Here is a 21,009-nt window from a genome sequence, read left to right as displayed (position 1 = left end):
CAGCGATTGCCCTCTATGTTTAAATAGCACTGGCAACCGTAAAGTTCTTAACCGCGACTCTTTATAAATTCATCACAATCAAGTATGCACCTCCCAGCACAAACCTGACTTAACCCATTGGAATCTGATTTAAATGTCCTGTCATAAGCATACAAGGATTAGTATCCTAGGGGAGTGTTCGTTCCATGAACATTTTCAAACATTCGTAGGAAAACAAAGAAGTTAAGCCAACAAATATTTTATTTATTTATTTTGAGTTTGTGATTTGACCGGCTAACTTCGCAAGTTCTGGTCGTCATATGATTTAAATACTTCGGTTCGGCTTGTGATTCCAATGGGTTAAGATGATTTACTTAAGTAAACTGAGGCACATTATATTAATAAATTATAAAGAACTTTTTTTAAATCACAAAATACAATACAGAACAAATCAGCATTTATTCGCAACACAAGATATGTGCAGTACTCAAATTATACATAAATATCAATTTTTATTTATGTAACCAATTAAACGGTGAGATAGATCACTGTCTAACAGTGTTAAAATGTCGAACTCCGTTCATAAATATTTACATTCAAGCACATTCATTCAGCATACGTTCACACGCGCATATGACATCATCTATGTACAAGAGAACAATGGGAACTTAAGAGAAAAAAACGAAATGCTTTGTGTATCAAAGAGTGACGAGTATCAGACAAATAAAAACCGGAGATATTTACAAAATATAATCGAGTTCATAACGAATGTACTGATTTTTGGGATCATTAGTTATTCTTGGGTAGCCAGCCACTAATGCATCTTGACCTCCAATGTACAATGTGTTGTAGATTTTCCAATACACGTCTCGGACCTTTCTGGCTGGGTGGAACAAACCCTGCAAAGAAACAATATTGTTGTTAGAAAACTATTCCAAATTACACAAGTAATAAAGCAGCCGTATTTGAATATGTGTTCAACGCCCACTACTTCTGATGATTACATGTAATGCTTCTCAAAATTAAAGATTTAATGTTAATTTTAAGTTATATCTCACTGAAGATATTGTATACTGCCATCTTGCTAGTACAGTAGAGTCTAAAAAACTCGGCCTAACGTGGACCGAAGGTTATCGGGAATGGGGCTAACATAGAAAATACAGTACTATTGGTGTATGTGTATGTATTGGTTGCTTGAGAATACAACAGAAAATAAACTGCCCAAATACCCTTACGAAATCAACTAACCCTGGCAATGGGTGCATACAAAATGAACAGCTGAGCGCGCGCCGGCGCCAGACACGTAGTAGAGGAGTGGGTGTGACGCGAGAAAAAGGAATGTGAGAAGAGGAGACATACGCAATGACCTTGAATTGGTCTCTGCGCGGGGTTGTTTCGCCCTGCAAGTGTGTGGCCGAGTTATCCGCACTGCCGATTATCGAATGTCGAGTTTTACGGACTTCACTGTATCATAATGAAAGGCTTGAGGGCGAGGGCAAATATTTGATTATCAATTGTGGTGTAATTCTCACATCATTAAGTATCATGTTTATTTATTTATTTATTTTTATTTTTCTATAAAATTACAGATGGAGAATTACCCTCAAGCATGTCAATCTCACCTTACGACAATTTTTTTTGTTTCCGTCATGCGCTTGTAAGGTTAAACATATGAACTCGCGCTCAGGTAGAAAACAAAATCTGTAAAATCTGATCTTTTACTTGCGATACACACGACGCATTCGTTATGAAGCTCATAATTCTTGGACACTGTTTAAGTTTAGGAAATAAAGAGAGTTCACTGCACACTTAATTTCTCAAGCATTTTTTATAATCAAAATTTTTAAGGCATGAACCGGAAATCTTAATAAAGGTTCGTATCTATCAAATTTTACGTGCAAATAGGTCTTACATATGAAGTAATGAGGATGTTTTGTTGAAAATCACTTGCAAATAGTAAAGACGCGTGACGCCAAACTGATTACTTGTTTGAAAATGACATAAAAATCTTTCCACGATTGTGGCCTGTAGGGTAAAGGAGACAGATATTAATGAAAGTGAATTATAAGGAAATAAACTGATAGTATGTGTAGGAAGAAATTGAAGAATCGTGAGAAAAGTCACGGATATGATGTTACCTATCACTAACTCTCACAGCCCGAGACCGAATCAAGGACCCCTCGCATCAGAGGTGAGCGCTCTACCACTGAGGTATATGGTTCATCGATTACCTGTCTGGTTCTATAAGTTAATGAAGACTGGATTTTACTCAGGAACTTAAGCCGGAACTAGGTGTACCGAAAGCAATATCAACTAATCGAGAGTAATTACTACCTACGTAATTTATCAACATTTGGAAAGATGAAGGCATTAACTTCTTTTTATCTAGTTTTGTACGTTATCTTACACTTCTCCAATAAAAAGCAGTGAGTTTTCTGTGCACGGGATGGCATAAGTATTCCAAATCCCAGGATATATCAGTCGCAGCGCGTCAATCTGAACGTCATGATGCTAGCAGATGTGCAAAAAGTATCGATTTCTTGTGATTAGACATAAGGGATTGCGCTTTGAAAATGTTGTGCAGGCCCGTGAAGTAATTCGAGCTGTTTATGGACAAGACATATTATCAAATACAACAGCCTAAAGATGGTTAATTCGCTTTCCTTCTGAAAATTTCAATCTCCAAGATGTTCCTTACACGGGCGACTAATCATAGCAAAAGTAGATTATATTCTGCCAGAAATCAATCAAAACCGGCATCCATTATTCATTAGTTGAGCAAAAATAAAAGTTTCAAAGTTAACTATCATTGCGGACTACATCCCATTAACTACACAATATACTATTAAAGCTCTATAATAGTATATTTTTGTGGCAGTGTCATAATAGGTCTATAATCATCGTATAGCATCATTTTTTTAAGTTGAGTAAAGGTTAGTTTCTTTTTCGATGTTCTCAAATAGTACGCACCAGAATTTACACTCAACTATATCGTTTTCTCGTTTTAATAAGAGCTATTGGCTATTCAATGTTTCATCTCCGAACTTTTTTTCACTAACCGCTAATAATTGTAGAATTGAAGAATATTGTTTATTATTATTATATCTGCTTACAATTCAGCCTCATCTAATTTTGAACGTACTTTCTTTTGTACTCTGCCCTTACAGTTGACAGCTTTTATTAGTATATTGACATCGGGTGAAGTTAACCTATTTCCTCCGAAGCTGTATTGTTTGCTTTTTTTCATTTACTACAGCCTTTGATATCCACGTTATATATAAAAGGTGAAATCCTGAGGTCCTAATGTAATTGCTCACCTACTAAATAGATTAGATTAACTTTTGTACTAGTTCCCTCACAATAATAGTGCTTTCTCTTTTCCGAACACTAAGATACAAGAAAGAAACATACCTGTAATGAGTACTGGAGAATCTTTATTGGTCCTAATGCAACACGTAGTCCTTCTATAGAATCCATAAATGCCTGCACAAGATGAGGTGATGTCTCAAAAATGTTTGGCCACACATAATTCAGTAAATGAATTAACGCGTCCTCACACCCAAAACCATAGACACCCAAAGCCATGTGCTTAATTGCTGCGCATGCTGTCTGCCGGTGCACCAAATCTCTGCAAAGAAAAGAGTGAGTTTATTATCACATCGTGAAATTACGGTAGACTTCCAAACAGTCTGCATTCATTGCTAGAAACGTAAGCAATAGATACAACTTCCAGCTGCAACAGAGGGATGAAGTTAAAGATGAAACCTGTCCTTTAGACACAAAATAGTATCACAAACAGTTTCTCGCTATCTTTCACAACTACACGATACACAGAAGATATAGAAATAGTTTTAAATTATCTACTAATCTTAGAATTGAGTAAAGAAAAAAATAGGAAAACGAATAATTATTCCAGTACTCGCAATGGGGCTGTGGAAAAAAAAAAAAAAAAAAAAAAAAAAAACATCTAAATCAGAAATTAAAGAAGATCCATAAAGAATAACTAACTAACTAACTCTATGGCCTATGGAACCCGGAGGTTCAGTGCCGCGTTCACAAAACCTCTCCACTGACTTCTATCCTTAGCTAACTGCATCCAGTTTCTACTTTGTATTCCTATCTCTGCGAGATCCATCTTAATATTGTCCTCCCATCTGCGCCTAGGTCTTCCTAATGGTCGTTTTCCTATGGGTCTACCAGTCAAGACTTTGAAAGCGTTTCTACTTTCTTCCATTCTAGCTACATGACCTGCCCACCTAAGCCTCCTAGACTTGACGACCCTAACAATGTTGGGTAAACCGTATAAACTATGTAGTTCCTCGTTATGAAGCTTCCGCCATTCCCCTTTCTCGTTCCTCTTGGGTCCGAATATTCTTCTCAGGATCCTGTTCTCAAATACTTTCAGTCTATGTTCTTCCCTCAGAGTAAGCGACCATGTTTCACAACCATACAGAACAACAGGCATGATTATCGTTTTATATATTTTAAGCTTCAAATTCCTCGACAGAATTCGCGACAACAAGAGATTTTGAACCGAATAGTAACACGAATTCCCTGCTTTTAGTCGACATTTAATTTCTTCGTGAATATGATTTTCGTCTGTTAATATTGATTCTAAATATTTGAAAGTATCCACTTTATCAAAAGCATTATTTAATATTTTAACTCCTCCACAATTTGCCGTATTACGGTCCCGACGCACTTCCATGTATTTAGTTTTCTCTGCATTTACTTCTAAACCCATGTCCCTGCAAGCGTTTAATAAGATCTCTGCATTTATTTCTACTGTTCTCCTATCATCCCCTATTAAATTTACATCATCAGCATATGCCATAACCTGGTGAATTCCGTTCAACTCTAGGCCCTGGTTGCTATCTTTGATTTTCCTTATGGCGTATTCCAGCACAAAGTTAAATAATAATGGCGACAACGCATCTCCTTGTTTCAGGCCATTTTCGGCGTGGAAGCTCGTGGACAAAAATTTTCCTACCCGGACTTTACTTTGGGATTCACTTAAACATATCTTAAATAATCTAATTAGCTTTCCCGGTATTCCAAGTTCTGTAAGAACGTTGTATAATGTTTCTCTCCTAACCGAATCGTAAGCCTTTCTAAAATCAATAAATAGTTGATGTACCGGGGTATTGTATTCCCACTTCTTTTCGAGTATTTGGCGAATGGTAAATATTTGGTCGATAGTTGATCGATTTCGTCTAAATCCGCACTGATAATCTCCAATAATTTCATCTGCGTATGGGGTCAATCTTGCTAACAGAATATTTGAAAGGATTTTATAGGATGTTGACAGAAGAGAAATGCCTCGATAATTATTACAGTCAGTTTTGTCGCCTTTCTTGTGAATTGGAACAATGATTGATTCTTTCCACTCTTGTGGCAATTCTTCCTTGTTCCAGATAAGGAGAATGAGTTTGTGTATCTTGTTCCACAATTTTTCGCCTCCAGCTAAAATTAACTCAGCCGGAATTTCATCTACACCCGGAGATTTGTGTTTCTTCAATTTCTTTATAGCGGCTTCCACTTCTATTCGATTGGGTTCTGGAATATACGGTTCTGCGGTGTGTATCTCCTTTTCTCCACGCACATTAGTTTTTGGCTGCGTGTTCAGCAAATCGTCAAACAAATCTTTCCATCTATTTAAGAAGCTATCCGTATCGGTGAGAACTGTTCCGTCAGATTTCTTTAATATATAAGTACGAGGTTGATAGCCTTTCTTAAATTCGCTGATCCCCTTATACATGTCCCGAATATTTTTATTTTTACTATTATCTTCAAGTTCCTTAATTTTAGCTTTCAAAAAATCCCGTTTCTTTGTTCTAAAAGTTTTGGAAGTTTCCCGCCTGATATCTGCGAAATTTTGTGTAGTTGTTTCATTCGGATTTTGCAGCCACCGTAATTTTGCCTGTTTTCTCTTCTCTGCTAGTTTAATGCATTCTTGGTCGAACCATGGTTTGTTCCTACGTATTTCCGCGTGTCCCAATTTTTCTATTGCTGAACTTTTAATGCTATCTGTAATTTCAATCCAAGTATCCTCAACACTAGTGCACTCCGAGTCTTCTAAAACCGCGAATCTATTCTAAACTTCAATCTGGTATTCCTCTCTTACCTGGCTCTCTTCTAATTTCTTTAAATTAAAACTCTCCGTTTTCGGACATTGAATATTACTTTTATTCAACGATAATCTCTCCCGTATTATCGCTACTACCAGGTAGTGATCAGTGTCACAATCAGCCCCTCTAAACGACCGGACGTCAATTATGCTAGATTGTCTTCTTCTATCTACTAAAAGATCCATAAAGCATTAATCAACAAAAAAAATCCTCGGACAAAAAGAGAGTGTATACGAGCAAAATTAATATTAGAATATATAGAAAACGAAAGTAAGGAAACACTATAGTATACACAGATAGAAAAATATAGAAATGAAATTAAATGAAATCTTTGTTTTACGTCCTATGATTATGCCGGCAAGGCTAAAGAAGACGGTGATGATGAGAAATGAATGGAATGGTGGAATGAATGAATTGGGAAGAAACGGGAGAACCCCGAGAAAATCCATGCACATGGTGTCTGTTCACCACAAAGTTCACTTGATGCGAGGTGGAATCGTACCAGGGATCCATGCACCAGGGTTGAAAGCTCTACCACTGAGAAAAATATAGGAAAGAATATTAAAACAACAAAAAAATTCAACCTGGGAAATAACAGAGAAAACTGAAAAACAAAGTATAAACAGAAGTACAGAGGAAAAGTAAAAAATAAGAAAAACATGATATATATACGATAAAATAGAATTGGTATTAGCACGAACAGAAAATAGAAAATGCAAAATTTTTAACAATAACGCTACGGCAACTAACACATAAATCTAAACTAATAAATTAACATGTCATAGATAGCTGAGGTCAAAAGTAGAAGTCAGGTGAAATGCTTCCAGCTCAGTCACTGATTTGAATTTCTGGACCATTCCACCTTCGATTTCTGTTTCATTTGCCTCTGTTACCGCTACTTCTCATAAATCTGTGGTTGTCTAGACACGAAATTTCAACCCAAACCAAGCTCTTTCCATCTAAGAGCACTGAACCAAAATCTCATTCGCTAGAATATTTAACGAACCTGCTAAATCACGTGTTCGTGGTGATGGTCTGAAGATACCGTTACCTCAATGTCACTCGCCATATATTACTGGATCAAATTAAGCCAGTACATAGGTCGTAATCTTAAAGGCTAGTCTTATCTCACAAGTAAACCTTACGTTTGGGTGAATCGAGTTGCTGACTGAGACACATATGAGAAAGTAGTACTAAATGTGGTCAGTATTTCAGTGAAGTTGTAGGTGCGAAGCTCCAGGGGTTTAGGAGATACAGCTACCAGAACATCACATGGAAGTACAGAATAGTCTTCATACAGTTGGAGGTAAACGCTCTGTAAGACCTCTTGTAACGACGAAAGGTGAATAACAAATATATGGGTACATATTAGGACTAGGGGGAAGTCATATAATAACGGTATACCTGACGGCGGCCATCTTGAAATCCGCCATTTTGAATTAAGGTTAAGTTTTTAAAATAGGAATAGGGTCATGTGATACATGATTTAAGGCGCAAATTTAACCAGAAGAACAATGGTGACGTTAATTTTTATTTACGCGCAATTGGTAAAAAGTTACAGGGAAATTAAATATTGTTGCAGCATATGTATTAGTCCTTTACCCCACCTTATAAATTTTGTGTTAATGATAATAATTAAATAAAAAGCAGGTGGATAAATATTAGGTCTATGGTAAGAGTTACCTTGATGGCGGCCATGTTCAAATCCGCCATTTTGAATCAGACAAAAGTTTTAAACAAAACGCATAACAGTGACACCTTATTAATAGCAAATTTTACCATAAATCCAACGGTATAACCATTTTTGCTTTATCATTAACCAGCATTTGTTACCCACCATTGTATTTCTGATTAGCTTCTAGCCCAAGTCATCTATTGCATTACTCTATTCCCATTTAATTTTGTGCTTTTTAATGATAAAGCAAAAATGGTTATACCGTTGGATTTATGGTAAAATTTGCTATTAATAAAGTGTCACTGTTATGCGTTTTGTTTAAAACTTTTGTCTGATTCAAAATGGCGGATTTGAACATGGCCGCCATCAAGGTAACTCTTACCATAGACCTAATATTTATCCACCTGCTTTTTATTTAATTATTATCATTAACACAAAATTTATAAGGTGGGGTAAAGGACTAATACATATGCTGCAACAATATTTAATTTCCCTGTAACTTTTTACCAATTGCGCGTAAATAAAAATTAACGTCACCATTGTTCTTCTGGTTAAATTTGCGCCTTAAATCATGTATCACATGACCCTATTCCTATTTTAAAAACTTAACCTTAATTCAAAATGGCGGATTTCAAGATGGCCGCCGTCAGGTATACCGTTATTATATGACTTCCCCCTAGTCCTAATATGTACCCATATATTTGTTATTCACCTTTCGTCGTTACAAGAGGTCTTACAGAGCGTTTACCTCCAACTGTATGAAGACTATTCTGTACTTCCATGTGATGTTCTGGTAGCTGTATCTCCTAAACCCCTGGAGCTTCGCACCTACAACTTCACTGAAATACTGACCACATTTAGTACTACTTTCTCATATGTGTCTCAGTCAGCAACTCGATTCACCCAAACGTAAGGTTTACTTGTAAGACGAAACCGTAATCTTCATCAGTTCGCAAACCACCTTTTGAGTTAAATGAAATCAGACATGGTGGAAAACAATGAGTGGATGGTAATTGGTTCACGAAAAAAGGTTCGCCTTAAACATTGATCTCTCCAGTATAACGCTTCTTTAACGGAATATCAACAGTCGAGGAATTGAAATAACTGATATCTGAGCGCTCACCAACTATTATCTGTTTGCAGGAAACACATTTTAAGCCAATGCACTCTTCAGTTTTATATTACATGCTATTTAGAAATGAATAAAACACTCAATCTGCTGGCGGCGTCAACATTAATGCACCGAACACTTGCCATTGCAGGCATATCAACGTAACTTCCCGATTTCAAGTAGTTCGCTGAGTTTTCTTCCCTCGTCTCATCACGATTTGCTCTTTATCTATTCCTCGATCCGAAGCATTTACGACAGCAGATCTATTTCAGCTTTACCATCAACTCCGCACAGAAGATCGTGGCCGCCAGGCGTCTCTGATTTTCTTGAAGAGAGTGGAATGATCGTTCTAAACGACGGTAGGCCTACTCACTTTAATTGTGACCTACAGGATATCCCTCACAAGCTCATTAACATGGAGTGTGCATCCCGATCTCTACGTCTATCATTATTTCCCAATATTCAATGCAGGCCTATCTGTTGCCAATCTGCATCAACCGAAAATTAGTTGGTGGGCAAAACGTAACAATGTTAAAATAACAGCTAGAACTTTTAAGCACGATTTTAATTTATAGTATACAGACGCCGAAGACTTGAGGCAAATAATAATTTAGGATGAAACCAAACCCGTAACTAACAAATAGGATTGGCGAATAAACAACTGAATTTCAATTAGCACTTTTTCTTACATTTTGACTACTAGTAATGTCTAGGCAAATCTGTGAATAATACTCCACCTTTTGTTTTTCATTTCATTTTCCACTTCGAAGATTTCTTAAATACAATTAACATTTTAAAAATCGAAATATGATATGCCATTTTTTCCTTTAAAAAGCTTCCTTACAGATTAATATTTATTTCCATTGTTAACGATGTAAAGTATTGTATGAGAAGCTATAGACATACCTGTCCATGAGGGCGTCTTCCAAAAGTGGTGTCACAGCATATATATAATCTTTGCCCATTTCGCCAATATATTCGAACAAGAACGACAAGGATTTAAGTACACCATTCTGAACATTCAGCTCCGGGACACGATACTCATTCATTAAGGCAGGAAGAACTGTAAAAGGTGAGCAGGTTTCAGCCACTATGGCAATGGCTACTGTTGTACAAACTCGGTTTTGTCTCTCCTGAACTTTCAAGTTATTGAGAAGAGTTGCAAGTACGTCGTGTGGTCTGAAATAGAGTTAAAAATATTAGTCATGAAGATTAAGAATTACGAAAAAAACAGTACATTATTATACTTTATACAATAAAAAATACACAAATACTGAAATGGAACTTCAGAATTTCATGAATGGTAACAGACAGTTCTGCGATACATACTTCTGACAATTTTTCCGAAATTTCTATGCGTTAACATATAATAAAAATTCAATGAAACTGTCAAATATTGTGATTTCTATTAGTGCCTATCAGGGATATCCAATTCCGGAATCCAGACAAGGTTCGATTTCGGAAAAAAATCCAATGTCGGAAAAATTCTCAAAAAAACGAAATTTAGAAAATTCCGATTTCGGAAAAATTCCGGAATTTTCTTAATTCCGGGAAAGTGAAATTTCCGATTTCGAAAAATAAATTTTCCGGAATCCGGATGATTTTGGCCATCCCTAGTGCTTATATTTTCATTATTCATTTTGATTTAAACCTTAGTATGTTCGTTTTCCGCAGTCTCACAGTGAAATTTCGAATTGCTTTGCCGCATATATTTTCATTACCTAAGAGAGTACGATCACTCAGTGGTATAGCGATCACCGTCTGACGTGAGGGTCCTATCATGTGAGCTTGTACAGGATAACATGGTGTTCGATGGTTTTATCGGGCTGTCCCGTTTCCTACCACATCCATTTCTTTAGTTCTTTCATGGCGATAAATTTGATTTATCATAATCTTTGGCCTAGAGGGCATAACTACGGGACGTTAAACTTCAGTTGATTTAATTTTCATTCAGTATCTAAGAGAAGTCTCTTGATGTTCCGGATGTCTGGAAAGTCAATACCTATTTTTAATTTGATACTACATATATAACAACTTCTACCTTGAATAATGTTCCTTTTTATCTATTTTCTTTGATACTACATACTTCTGGAACGTTACACTACGGTAATTATCATATAGATATGAAGCTTATTTCTCATCATTTGTTTCAGGTATACACAACTGAAGATGCCTCCAGTCTTTAGCACAGATCATGCCAAAACCACCAGTAAGGTATAATCCAAGTGAGTGATTTAAGTTTAGTGTCCTCAGCAGCGAGGTGGACTTGCAGTTTAACGTGGGATCCGAACCACATGAGGTCCCGCCGGAAATCGAAGGCGGGTACCTACACTATGATACAAAGCTTAGACATCAGTTGCTCAAATATAGTTTTGGTGGAGAGCTGAGAAAGCAGAAATGCAACACTCACCCTCAGACTACCATGTATTCCCGAAACTCACCACTTTCCTGGCAGGACGAACATTTGAACCAAATGACTGGGTTATACAGAAAGTAGACGAGAATTTTGAAAGCCTTGACGAAACTTTTTCCTGTGAAAGAATCGTGAAGCTGGAGAAACGTTCGGGGAAGTGCGTTGAATTTCGATGGAATTATGTCGAAAAACAAAATTAACGAAACCACGTTAATTGTCACACTACCCTCGTACATGTGCAATTTATATACTCAAGGCTCAGAACATAACTGAAACTAGGTACTGATTTTTCAGAAATTCCGATTTCCAACCTATTATTTCAAATACGTTTTTGGGTAGTAAGAACATGTGTAAATCGAAAGACGATGTGGGCAATTTTATTTCACATCAATATTTGACAATGTCAGACGTAACTCATGATAATTGGAAATGTAAAAGGTGAATACAAAAGTACTCATCCGTAGTCTTTCTTAACATTGGTCTCTGAGAATGAATTGACATTAGTTGACCTCACTTCAACACTATATTTCTAAATCTACACACTGCTGCAAGAAAAGGGATTTTCATTTACTTTGTCATAAGGGTGCTATGAATGAAGTAAATTCTTCGTCATGTACCAGAAAATACAATTTTCTACTAGTTAGACTATCTTGTATTAGTTTTACAGAAGGAAAAAATAATATAATTATTTTTTATACAAATAAAAATAATTATATATGATGCTTCGCAAATAAAAACAAGAAGAAATTTGTACCAAACTTCGGTATAATAATATTGCTTTATTATCCTTAAAAATGGCTCTCTTAGAGCATTTCTATTTCAACCGTGCCCTTGCTGGCGCTGATGTCGATGTGTGTTTTCCCGTACTTCCCTCAAAAGAGGAGGGACAAGTTGCTATGGCCGATGTCCTTCAATAGTTGGGTGCGTACAGGGTTGCCATTCCGAATCATTTCCCGGGCTTGGCTGTGCACTGTCTTGTTAGCCATTCTAAGTAGCATACGATCTTCACTCTCAAAGACCAAACGACTGAACGACAAATTTGGAACACAAGCCGATAATCATCCAGTTCTTTCCCCAAAGCAAAGGGAAGATTTCCTCCACAAGAAGGCGGCGGAGGTGGGCCGAAGTATGTTTCCCATATTTTCCGAGGGCACAGCTGAGATAGGCTCTAACAGTGTTGACTACCTACGCCATTTTTTTAAAACATTGATTTAAAAGAGGGACTATTTTTCTGTTTTCTTTGTATTAAACTGGAATTTTATTTCAGCGATTTTACTAATTTCCTCTTGCAATCTATTTACATCTTCTGGATAAGGAACTCCCGTAAGTAAAGCTAGTTATACGGACAGGAAATAAATAAAAACTTTTTTTAAAAAAACGTTATTCTTAAATCCGTTATTGTAGATCAGGCTTTAATACACAAGGATACGCAGAACTCGATTCATTTTATGCAGAATACATGAAAGTTTCATAATAAGTATGCTTTGCACACATCCGATAAAGTGAAGGGTGGAGGAAGGGGGAAAACAATTCACACAAATTTTCTATGAGTAATTGGGGCTCTCTCCTCCTCAATCCACCCCATACCAAGCGATTTCGCGTAAACTCTGTGCATCAAGGAAGGATTAAAATGTTTACACATTAAACTGTTATTTTCTTTTCGAAAAATGTAATAATCAACTATATTTTGTACTGAAATAAACTAAAATAACTACAGACTACGAACAGAGCAAGCATTAAGTATGTCACAATTTATGCTACTGCTAGTTCTTGTTGCTCAATGTCACTTTCAGATAAATAATAACACAAAAAACACTATGTGATTTCTATCACAGTATTGCGAGCGGTGATGATATTTAATGAGAAAAGCAAAAAGGCTAATACTTACCGCAGATGTACTGTACTGTAGAGTTTTCTTCTATATGTAACAAATAGCGGTTTCAGAAATAAACTCTTCTTTCTTTGGCTTGTTTAAAATTCAAAAAGGATTTAAAACATGATTCCGATGTGTTTAAATTTTTACAGAAGGTTTGTTTCTTTTACTCTTCCAAATTCTCCTTCATGTTTTAAATCCTTTTGAATTTTAAACATGCTGAAGAATGAAGAGGTTACTTCCGAAACCGCTACTTGTTACATGTTTAAGAAAACCCTACTACATATTTTTTTGCGGTTAGTATTAGCCTTTTTGCTTTTCTCATTATGTGATTTCTAATTCAATCACACTTTCCACTGAAAAATGACAATTGTTCTTTGTTTCTATAATACGAGTGAATTTTATTGACTAAACAATTCCCTTCATGCCCAACCAGAATGAAAATAACTTTATGTATATTATGATGATAAGTTGCGCCAAGGGAGAGAGAAACTTATACCCACTACGGAAAGTTTTCTAAAAATATTGAGTGACTTTTTAAAGAAACAACATATTAAACGGTGAGTTCTGGCACGATAATTTAAAAAATGGACATTTTTTAAACCCTCTCTTGGTGGATGAAGAGTTAAGTTTGACAACGTACACAAAATGTACATTCAGATGTTCGCAATAAAATGTAACAGCAATGTAATCGCAGGATACAATACGACGAAGACACTCTCCACAATAAATGCATAGATGCTACTCAGCATGCACTGGAAATTATTTTAAAGAATAGGGTTGTTTTAAAACAATTGTCGATCAGGTCCTTATAGGCGCAAAGAGACAAAATCATTTTACGAAAAACAGACGAAAGTTTTTGTCTTCTGAATAAAAGAGATTAAGTACATAGATCTCAGACCGAAAAAAAGTAGTCATTAGTAAGGTTTTTGTATGCTGATTAGCAAGGTATCCCGATTAGGACTGTCCGTATATTATGCCTTACATAGAAGTAATCTGATTGGGTCTCTTACTTACTGAAAATTAAACTTTGTTATATCAGGTTTACTAATTTAATTAGCGCCCACGAATTCTCTGACTTTTCCAGATAATTTACGTACGAAGCGCATGCAAACAAACAACAACAGCAAAAAACTCATTTTTTCGTGGGTTGGCAACACTGATGAAGTTAAGCATGTGCAGAAGCATGCCCTAGTATTCTGTGTTGCAACAGAAATAGAATCGTTCGAATGAAGCTGAGTACCTGCGAATAGCAGTAAGGTGAAATGGCTGCCGTAATATAAAATCCCGCCAAATGTGAAGTGAGATCTGTTATACAATTTCTGAAAGCGAAAAGATAGAATGCGAGTGACATTCATCGGAAATAGTGTGCCATTTACGGACCGACAGTAATGAGTGAAGGGAAATTCAGGCAATGGTGCAGAGGGTTTCGGGAAGGCCGGAAGGCCTAGTATTCCGACAGACACAAGCTGGAGGAACGCGTTAACGAAAAAGTACGATCCAATCGCCAGTTTACAATACCTGAACTTGCGAAAGAGTTTCCAGAAGTGCCTGAGAAAACAGTGCATCGAATTGTGACTGACAAGCTGCGTTATTACAAACTATGTGCTAGGTAGATGTCAAAAATGCTGACAGGCGCTTACAAAGAGCAAAAAATGACAGCTACACGTGATTTTTTTCCCCCCCACTGGAGAGAGGATGGAGATGATTTTTTCTTTTTTCTCACATAGTGACTGGGGATGAAACATGGATATCGTACGCCAACGAAAGGTCGAAGCACCAGTCAATGCAAGGGCAGTACTCTAGTTCTCCTACGGTGAAGAAATTCGAACAAACATAATCAGTTCACAAAACCATGGTAACCCGGCATGGAACCGAAAGGGTGTTAACTCTTGTGAAATTCTTGGCACCAGGACGAACAATCATAGCAGATCTGTATTGCCGAACACTGAATAATCTGTGACGTACCATCCAAAATCGCCCAACGTTCTGGAATTCTGATCTATAACAACTCCCGCCCACACACAGCTGCTCGTACTATTGAGAAAATTCAAAAATTTCGATGGGAACTATTCAATCATCCCTTTTACAGACTTGACGTTACCCCAAGCGATTTCCTTATTCACCTGAAAAACTGGCTTGTGTCGAAGCGTTTCAACGACAATGAAGTGCTCAAAACATTAATTTTGGATTGGCTGTACTCTCAGGCGGCAGATTTTTACATGTAGGGTATACGGAAGCTTGTGCCACGCTACTAGAAAGTTTGGAAGTTCATTCATGGTGACTACGTCGAAAAATAGCCAGAAGTACCTGTATATCAATCACAACACATTTCTTCTTCTATTATTTTCTTATTTTTTAAATATAGTTTTTTTTTATGTGCTTTGTAATATTAAATGTACACTCATGTCCAAAATTATTGTCGCATGTCTATAAATATGTTGTTGTAGGAATACAACTTGATAACGAATTCGCCCGATATTTCTTACAATGTTAGTATGTGTATAATCGGCAAAGACATGTATGTGCTAAATTTCATGTCGAAAGAGCAGCAAATAAGAACAATAAAACGAAAATAAAACTTTCTTGTCCATTTAGCAACATTTTGCTTTAATCATTCTAATTTTCGTATTTATAATTCTTTTCATATGAAATTTACCACAATTATATATTTTCCGATTAAACACATAGTAGCAGTATTAAAAGTACCCTGGAAAGTCATTATCAAATTATATTCTTACAAGAAGGCAGTTATAGATATGCGACAATCATTTTGGACACGAGTGTATATATAATCCAAAATTCATTTTAAACAAGAAAGGGGTATTTAACTATACTTCAAGAAGAAATCAGTAAAACGACTTTTTTTAGAATTCCAATTCATTTCGAGGAAAATACGGAAAAAAATCCCCCATATAAATCAATGGGGAAAAAAAAGTAGCTTATCAACTAAACACCATTATCAACTGAACGAAGTTTTATACGGAAGTGGAAATCCATTAATTGTAGTAACGTCCAAAAACATACAAAGAACAACTACCGATACTCAATAAATGTAACAACATGTAAACAAACATTCTTTATTATTTACTGCAATATGCTAGTTAGAAAAATTAAATTTATTCTTACCCAATAGCTTTGGCAATATAACCAAATGTATTCACTGTTGCTCTTCGAATGGCCTTCTTGTGTGCTTTCAACAATTCCAGTAATTCAAAGCATATTCGCATCCATTCACGGGCTGAAACATACTCTGGTCCTCTATCAGCAATACGGCCCACTAAATCAATACAGTTTTCTTGTACCTGAAAAAGAAGTAATTATGTTCAGAAAATATTATTTCCTTCATTGACTAGAATTCGACGAAGGTTGATTATACTTAATAATAAAATTATATTTGATGAGTTTGTTATATATTTACATATTAGTTGCTACTTTAACATGATATTCCACTTTTAACTGCCAAACAATTGATTTTCTCTAAATATTTCAAACGGGCATTTGTCCATTCTCAGTAGGAATAAGACTGGTTTACTTCATAACCAGTGAAATGCCCGGTATTTGCACGGGAGAATAGGGTTATGAAGAATATTTCAATGCCCTTTTCCAGCTGGAATATGGATTTAAGTGAAGCGTAATTACGTTATAAAAACCCATAATATACTCTGATTTTGAACTTTTCTATCCTCTTAGAATACATATGTTAATCAAGGTGAAAAAATAAAAACCTTGAGGCAAGAACTATGTTCCAGCATTCATTTCGGACGGATAAGCAGTTTTCCGTGATGCGATAATAATAATAATAATAATATAAAAAAAAACGGAACGTCTATTCCAATGTGGCGAAAAACTATAGACAATGCTCCTCCCCTCCTTCAACCAGGAATTCTGGTAAATGCTGGGTCATGCGTCCACTTATTTCTGAGGAGGAGTTTATATACAGATTTTAATCTTTCTAACCAGCGAAGACGCCAGCTTTAATTTCTTGGGGGGGAAGGGGGGGAGAAGCGAAGGAAAAAGAGATTTTTGGAGGCAGCTATTTTTTGTATACTGAAAATAATAATTTTATAATACTTGACAAACATTGCAATACTGAATGTCTAGGGGGCTGTCAGAAAGAAAACGATGTCATTGGGAAGGGGGGGGGGGAGAGTATTTCTTGTCTCCTCTTGCGTTGTTACTGTTCCAAACCTGAGGGGCTCGTGTGATATTCTATTTTGAGTATGAATTTTGAACCCATATTCCATAAGGATACGCTCTTTAATAAAGCGGCGATTGAAACCTAGGTCGAGGAAGTTCCAAAACTGATTTCAAAGTTTTCGGCCATTTACCGTCATGTGATTACAAACAACAGACAACATCGCTTTCAATGCCAAGGGAAAGAACAATACATAGAAAATGTCCTTTTTTCTTAAAATGGAAATTTAAAAAACGCTGGAATACATGTCCCCTTATGAAGAGTTTTTATATGCAGTGTTTAATCTCTTAATTTCAGCGGTTTATGAAGTACTTTATTCTGGGTAAAACATTTGAATCCCCTTTATCCCCCCCAGCACACGTATTTAAGACAAACATATTTTTTCTTTCATTGCTCTGGTAGTAAAAGGAGGTTTATGTCCAAAACTCACGTTTCTAGATACATTAATATGGTCTAAATTTTCAGTGAATTACTTTCACTCTTCCATATAATCGTACATACTGCTGTCCTTCCTTTTCCGAGAGCGGAATTTTCCACAACTCTACGCAAATCCTTGCATATGGCACTTGAATAAGACAAGTGAATAAGTTTGGTGAATAAATGAAGACAAATTTCAGTATTATAAAATATCCCCTCTTTCCTCCTTAGAAGCGGAATTTTGAAAATCGGCGGAATCTCTTACTTTTATATGAGAGTTTAAATACCGAATTTCAGATCTCCATCTTAAGCAAAACTTCGCACTAGCACTTTCTCAACAAAAAGAAATTTCAATGTTATAGAATTGACAATAGTTTTCCCTTATTTTTATATAACAGTCTATATATACAATTTCCCATCTTCAACTTAAGTGAATCCCCACATTCAGCACTTTGCGAAAGATATTTCAATATTACTGAAATTGTCTCCATTCCCCTCCCTTAGAAGGAAAATTTTAGAGAACGCAGAAACACACATTTTATTATACAAAAGGAACCCACTTCGTATCCGCTGCATTTGTATCTTTGTTAAAACTTGATTTTGAATATTTCAGCCCGCACTGGACTATGATCGCCAATACTCCTACAGCAAACTGGAAGGAATCACTGAGACATTTATGTAGTTCTTCTAGTCCTGTAATAACGAAACGCTCAAAGTCTCCACAAAGCACTAGAAAATGTTTAACACTTAATAATTCGAACTATGCCCGTTCATTTTTATTTATTTATTTATTTTAATTATCTCCTTTAAATATTTTCACTTACTGATTGTTTCACTATGTGCACTATTCCCTTAGAATGATTCATTTCCGTCTATTCAACTATCTGTGCAAAATTTATTTTAGTTAGTTATGCAAAATGATATTCATGTCTTCTCTTTACAGGTCTGTAGTTCCAGTGTAACTCCAGGTGTTTGTTGAGTGCAGAACACTGTTGTCAAAAAATAGTGATGTGTAACTTTTTACTCATTAAATAAAACACTATTTACACTGTATAAAAGAACAAAATTGATTTTGTTTTTAGTAAGTCTTTTCGTTTAGTTCTTGACTATACGATGCCATCGGTGATTCAAATTTCCTCGTCAATCCTATTGATATAGTGTTTTGATTTTTGCAAGTACTTTCAAAGTTCTGATATGGGGAGTTCTCCTTCTCTTTCACCCCTGATGTATTATTTCATCCTCGTCAAGATATTCCTGTCATTCCTATGTAAAACTTACTATGTACAAGAGGCTGAAATACTGTAAATTCCAGGTAATGATAATTTATCTCTATAGTAGTTTTTATCTGGATTTTATTGAAGTTATTATACGTGCTGTAAGCTCTACATAGGAATGGCAAAAAGGAATATCTCGAGGGTAAAAGAACACATCAGGGATCTAATAGAAGAGGAAGTCCTCCATGTGAAGACTTTCAAAACACTTGCAAGAATCAGAACACGGCTCAATACCATTGATGTTCAACACTTGTACTCCAACAACACAGAAACGAGTTTTTTGAATTGTGTTCACGTGATCAGAACAGTACCGGCTGCACAGTTCCGTATGTACACAGAACGATGTCTCTTGATACATTGATAATGAAGGTAGGTGCTCTTTGTGCCTCTGTGTGCAGCCTTGCGCTGCCATCTATTGGCATGTTACAGAACTGTCTCGAAACTGTTTGATACCACCTCGTATACATATTTATAAAATCAAATATAATCCCCCCTAAAGTTTAAACAACCAAAAATATAAAGTACTTTCGCCATTTTACGGAATCAAATGGTTTTGTTCCTACTGAAGATTAATTTCGTTGTGCTATTTTAAATATTTAGAGAAAATAAATTGTTTGGAAGTCAAACAACACTGTCAGTAAAATTGCAATTCTTTACGTTATACTAATGATTACATTTACATAGTCTAACGGTAATAGTCTATCGGTAAGTATAACAAATTGTAGAACTTAAAACAAGATTATACACAGATGTAAAGTATTTCCTACAACGTTTGTTTATCAAATTTTACAAGACCATTTATCAACGATATTTCTTGTTAACAGCCCTATAACATGACATTATTTAACACATTTACGACCAATGTTAGTCATGTGTCTTTCCTCAAGACAGACATTTCTTCCCAATCACGAAATACAACTAGAACAATATAATCGAACAATTAATGACCCGTGACATTCCACACTATTAATTTATCTTACGCATTTCCTTGAACATCCTTCCCTTATACTATCATTTATAACAGCTTATTTCAATTATGCTTGGACAATCCAATTATCGTAAGTTAAAGATGGCTGATGAAAGATATACAAATATAAAGAAATTGACGTAACAATCGATTTGTTTTAATTCTCTACAGAAATACGCTGAAATTCAAAGAGCGAAAATATGACCCTAGGCAGACTTAATCTTTGGCTTACAGTTGAATACCGACTGTGATACAGAAGATGTGTGTTTGGCTTAGGAAAAGATTAAATAGTGTAATGGTTAACACAGCATTATTCGATTCTTTTACCGTTCCACATTCTCAATCTTTGGATATCATCGTACTTTTACTTACAAGAAATTAGGTTTTAAAACGAATTGGTCATTGCCTGTTTTTCTACATATATAGTTTTGTGTCACATTTTCGGGTAACATATCATGGGCAGTAGCCAACACTACACTCGAAAAATGTTAGAAAAAAAAAACTTGTTTGAAATTATTTACAGAGAGTTGTTTTCACTTCATACCGCCTTCGAAAACATGACTAGTTTAACGTCCCACAATTAGGCACCGAAGCCAAGGGAGACGGTGATTATAATGAATGAAATAGTGGAATGAAGAAAAGCGGGAAGAAACGGGAGAATCCCAAGAAAGCAAATGCATACGGTGTTTGTTCACCATGAAGTCTACTTGGTGCCAGCTGGGATTGAACCAGGGACCGGCACGTACAAAGAGATATAAGGATGGGATGAAACCTATTCTTGGGCCTCATCGGTATAAAAAAAAAAAAAAAAAAAAAAAAAAAACACTTCGCTATCAGCTGGAATAAAAGGTTAAAGGAAGGAGATGGAAACTAATCTTAGGACGCTAAGCTGATTTCAGCTGAAAGTTGAGCTTCATATGTTACCACAAGAGCAGATAACTATGGTTGCATAATCCATGAAGTTAAAACTTGTG

At 35.9% G+C, this 21,009-nt stretch overlaps 1 protein-coding gene across 3 annotated transcripts in view; it reads right to left on the bottom strand.

Annotated features, from left to right (window-relative positions):
* Positions 1-419: 419 nt before the first annotated feature.
* Sf3b1 (splicing factor 3b subunit 1) overlaps positions 420-21,009 on the bottom strand; it is a 99,984-nt gene continuing 79,394 nt past the window's right edge. For all 3 annotated transcript variants that reach the window (XM_081739648.1, XM_081739650.1, XM_081739651.1), the window contains 4 exons: positions 16,309-16,484; positions 9,800-10,072; positions 3,391-3,607; positions 420-878 (listed from right to left, as the gene is read on the bottom strand). In XM_081739648.1, the coding sequence (XP_081595774.1) occupies positions 720-878; positions 3,391-3,607; positions 9,800-10,072; positions 16,309-16,484 (825 nt within the window). In that variant the 3' untranslated portion in view covers positions 420-719. The remainder of the gene's footprint in view (positions 879-3,390; positions 3,608-9,799; positions 10,073-16,308; positions 16,485-21,009) is intronic.

Source organism: Thermobia domestica, chromosome 15 (genome assembly GCF_964235325.1).
Source record: "Thermobia domestica chromosome 15, izTheDome1.hap1.1, whole genome shotgun sequence".
NCBI classification, from domain to species: Eukaryota; Metazoa; Arthropoda; class Insecta; order Zygentoma; family Lepismatidae; genus Thermobia; species Thermobia domestica.
The sequence above is the reverse complement of the archived record's forward strand: the minus strand, read 5'-3'. Positions and strand labels throughout refer to the sequence as shown.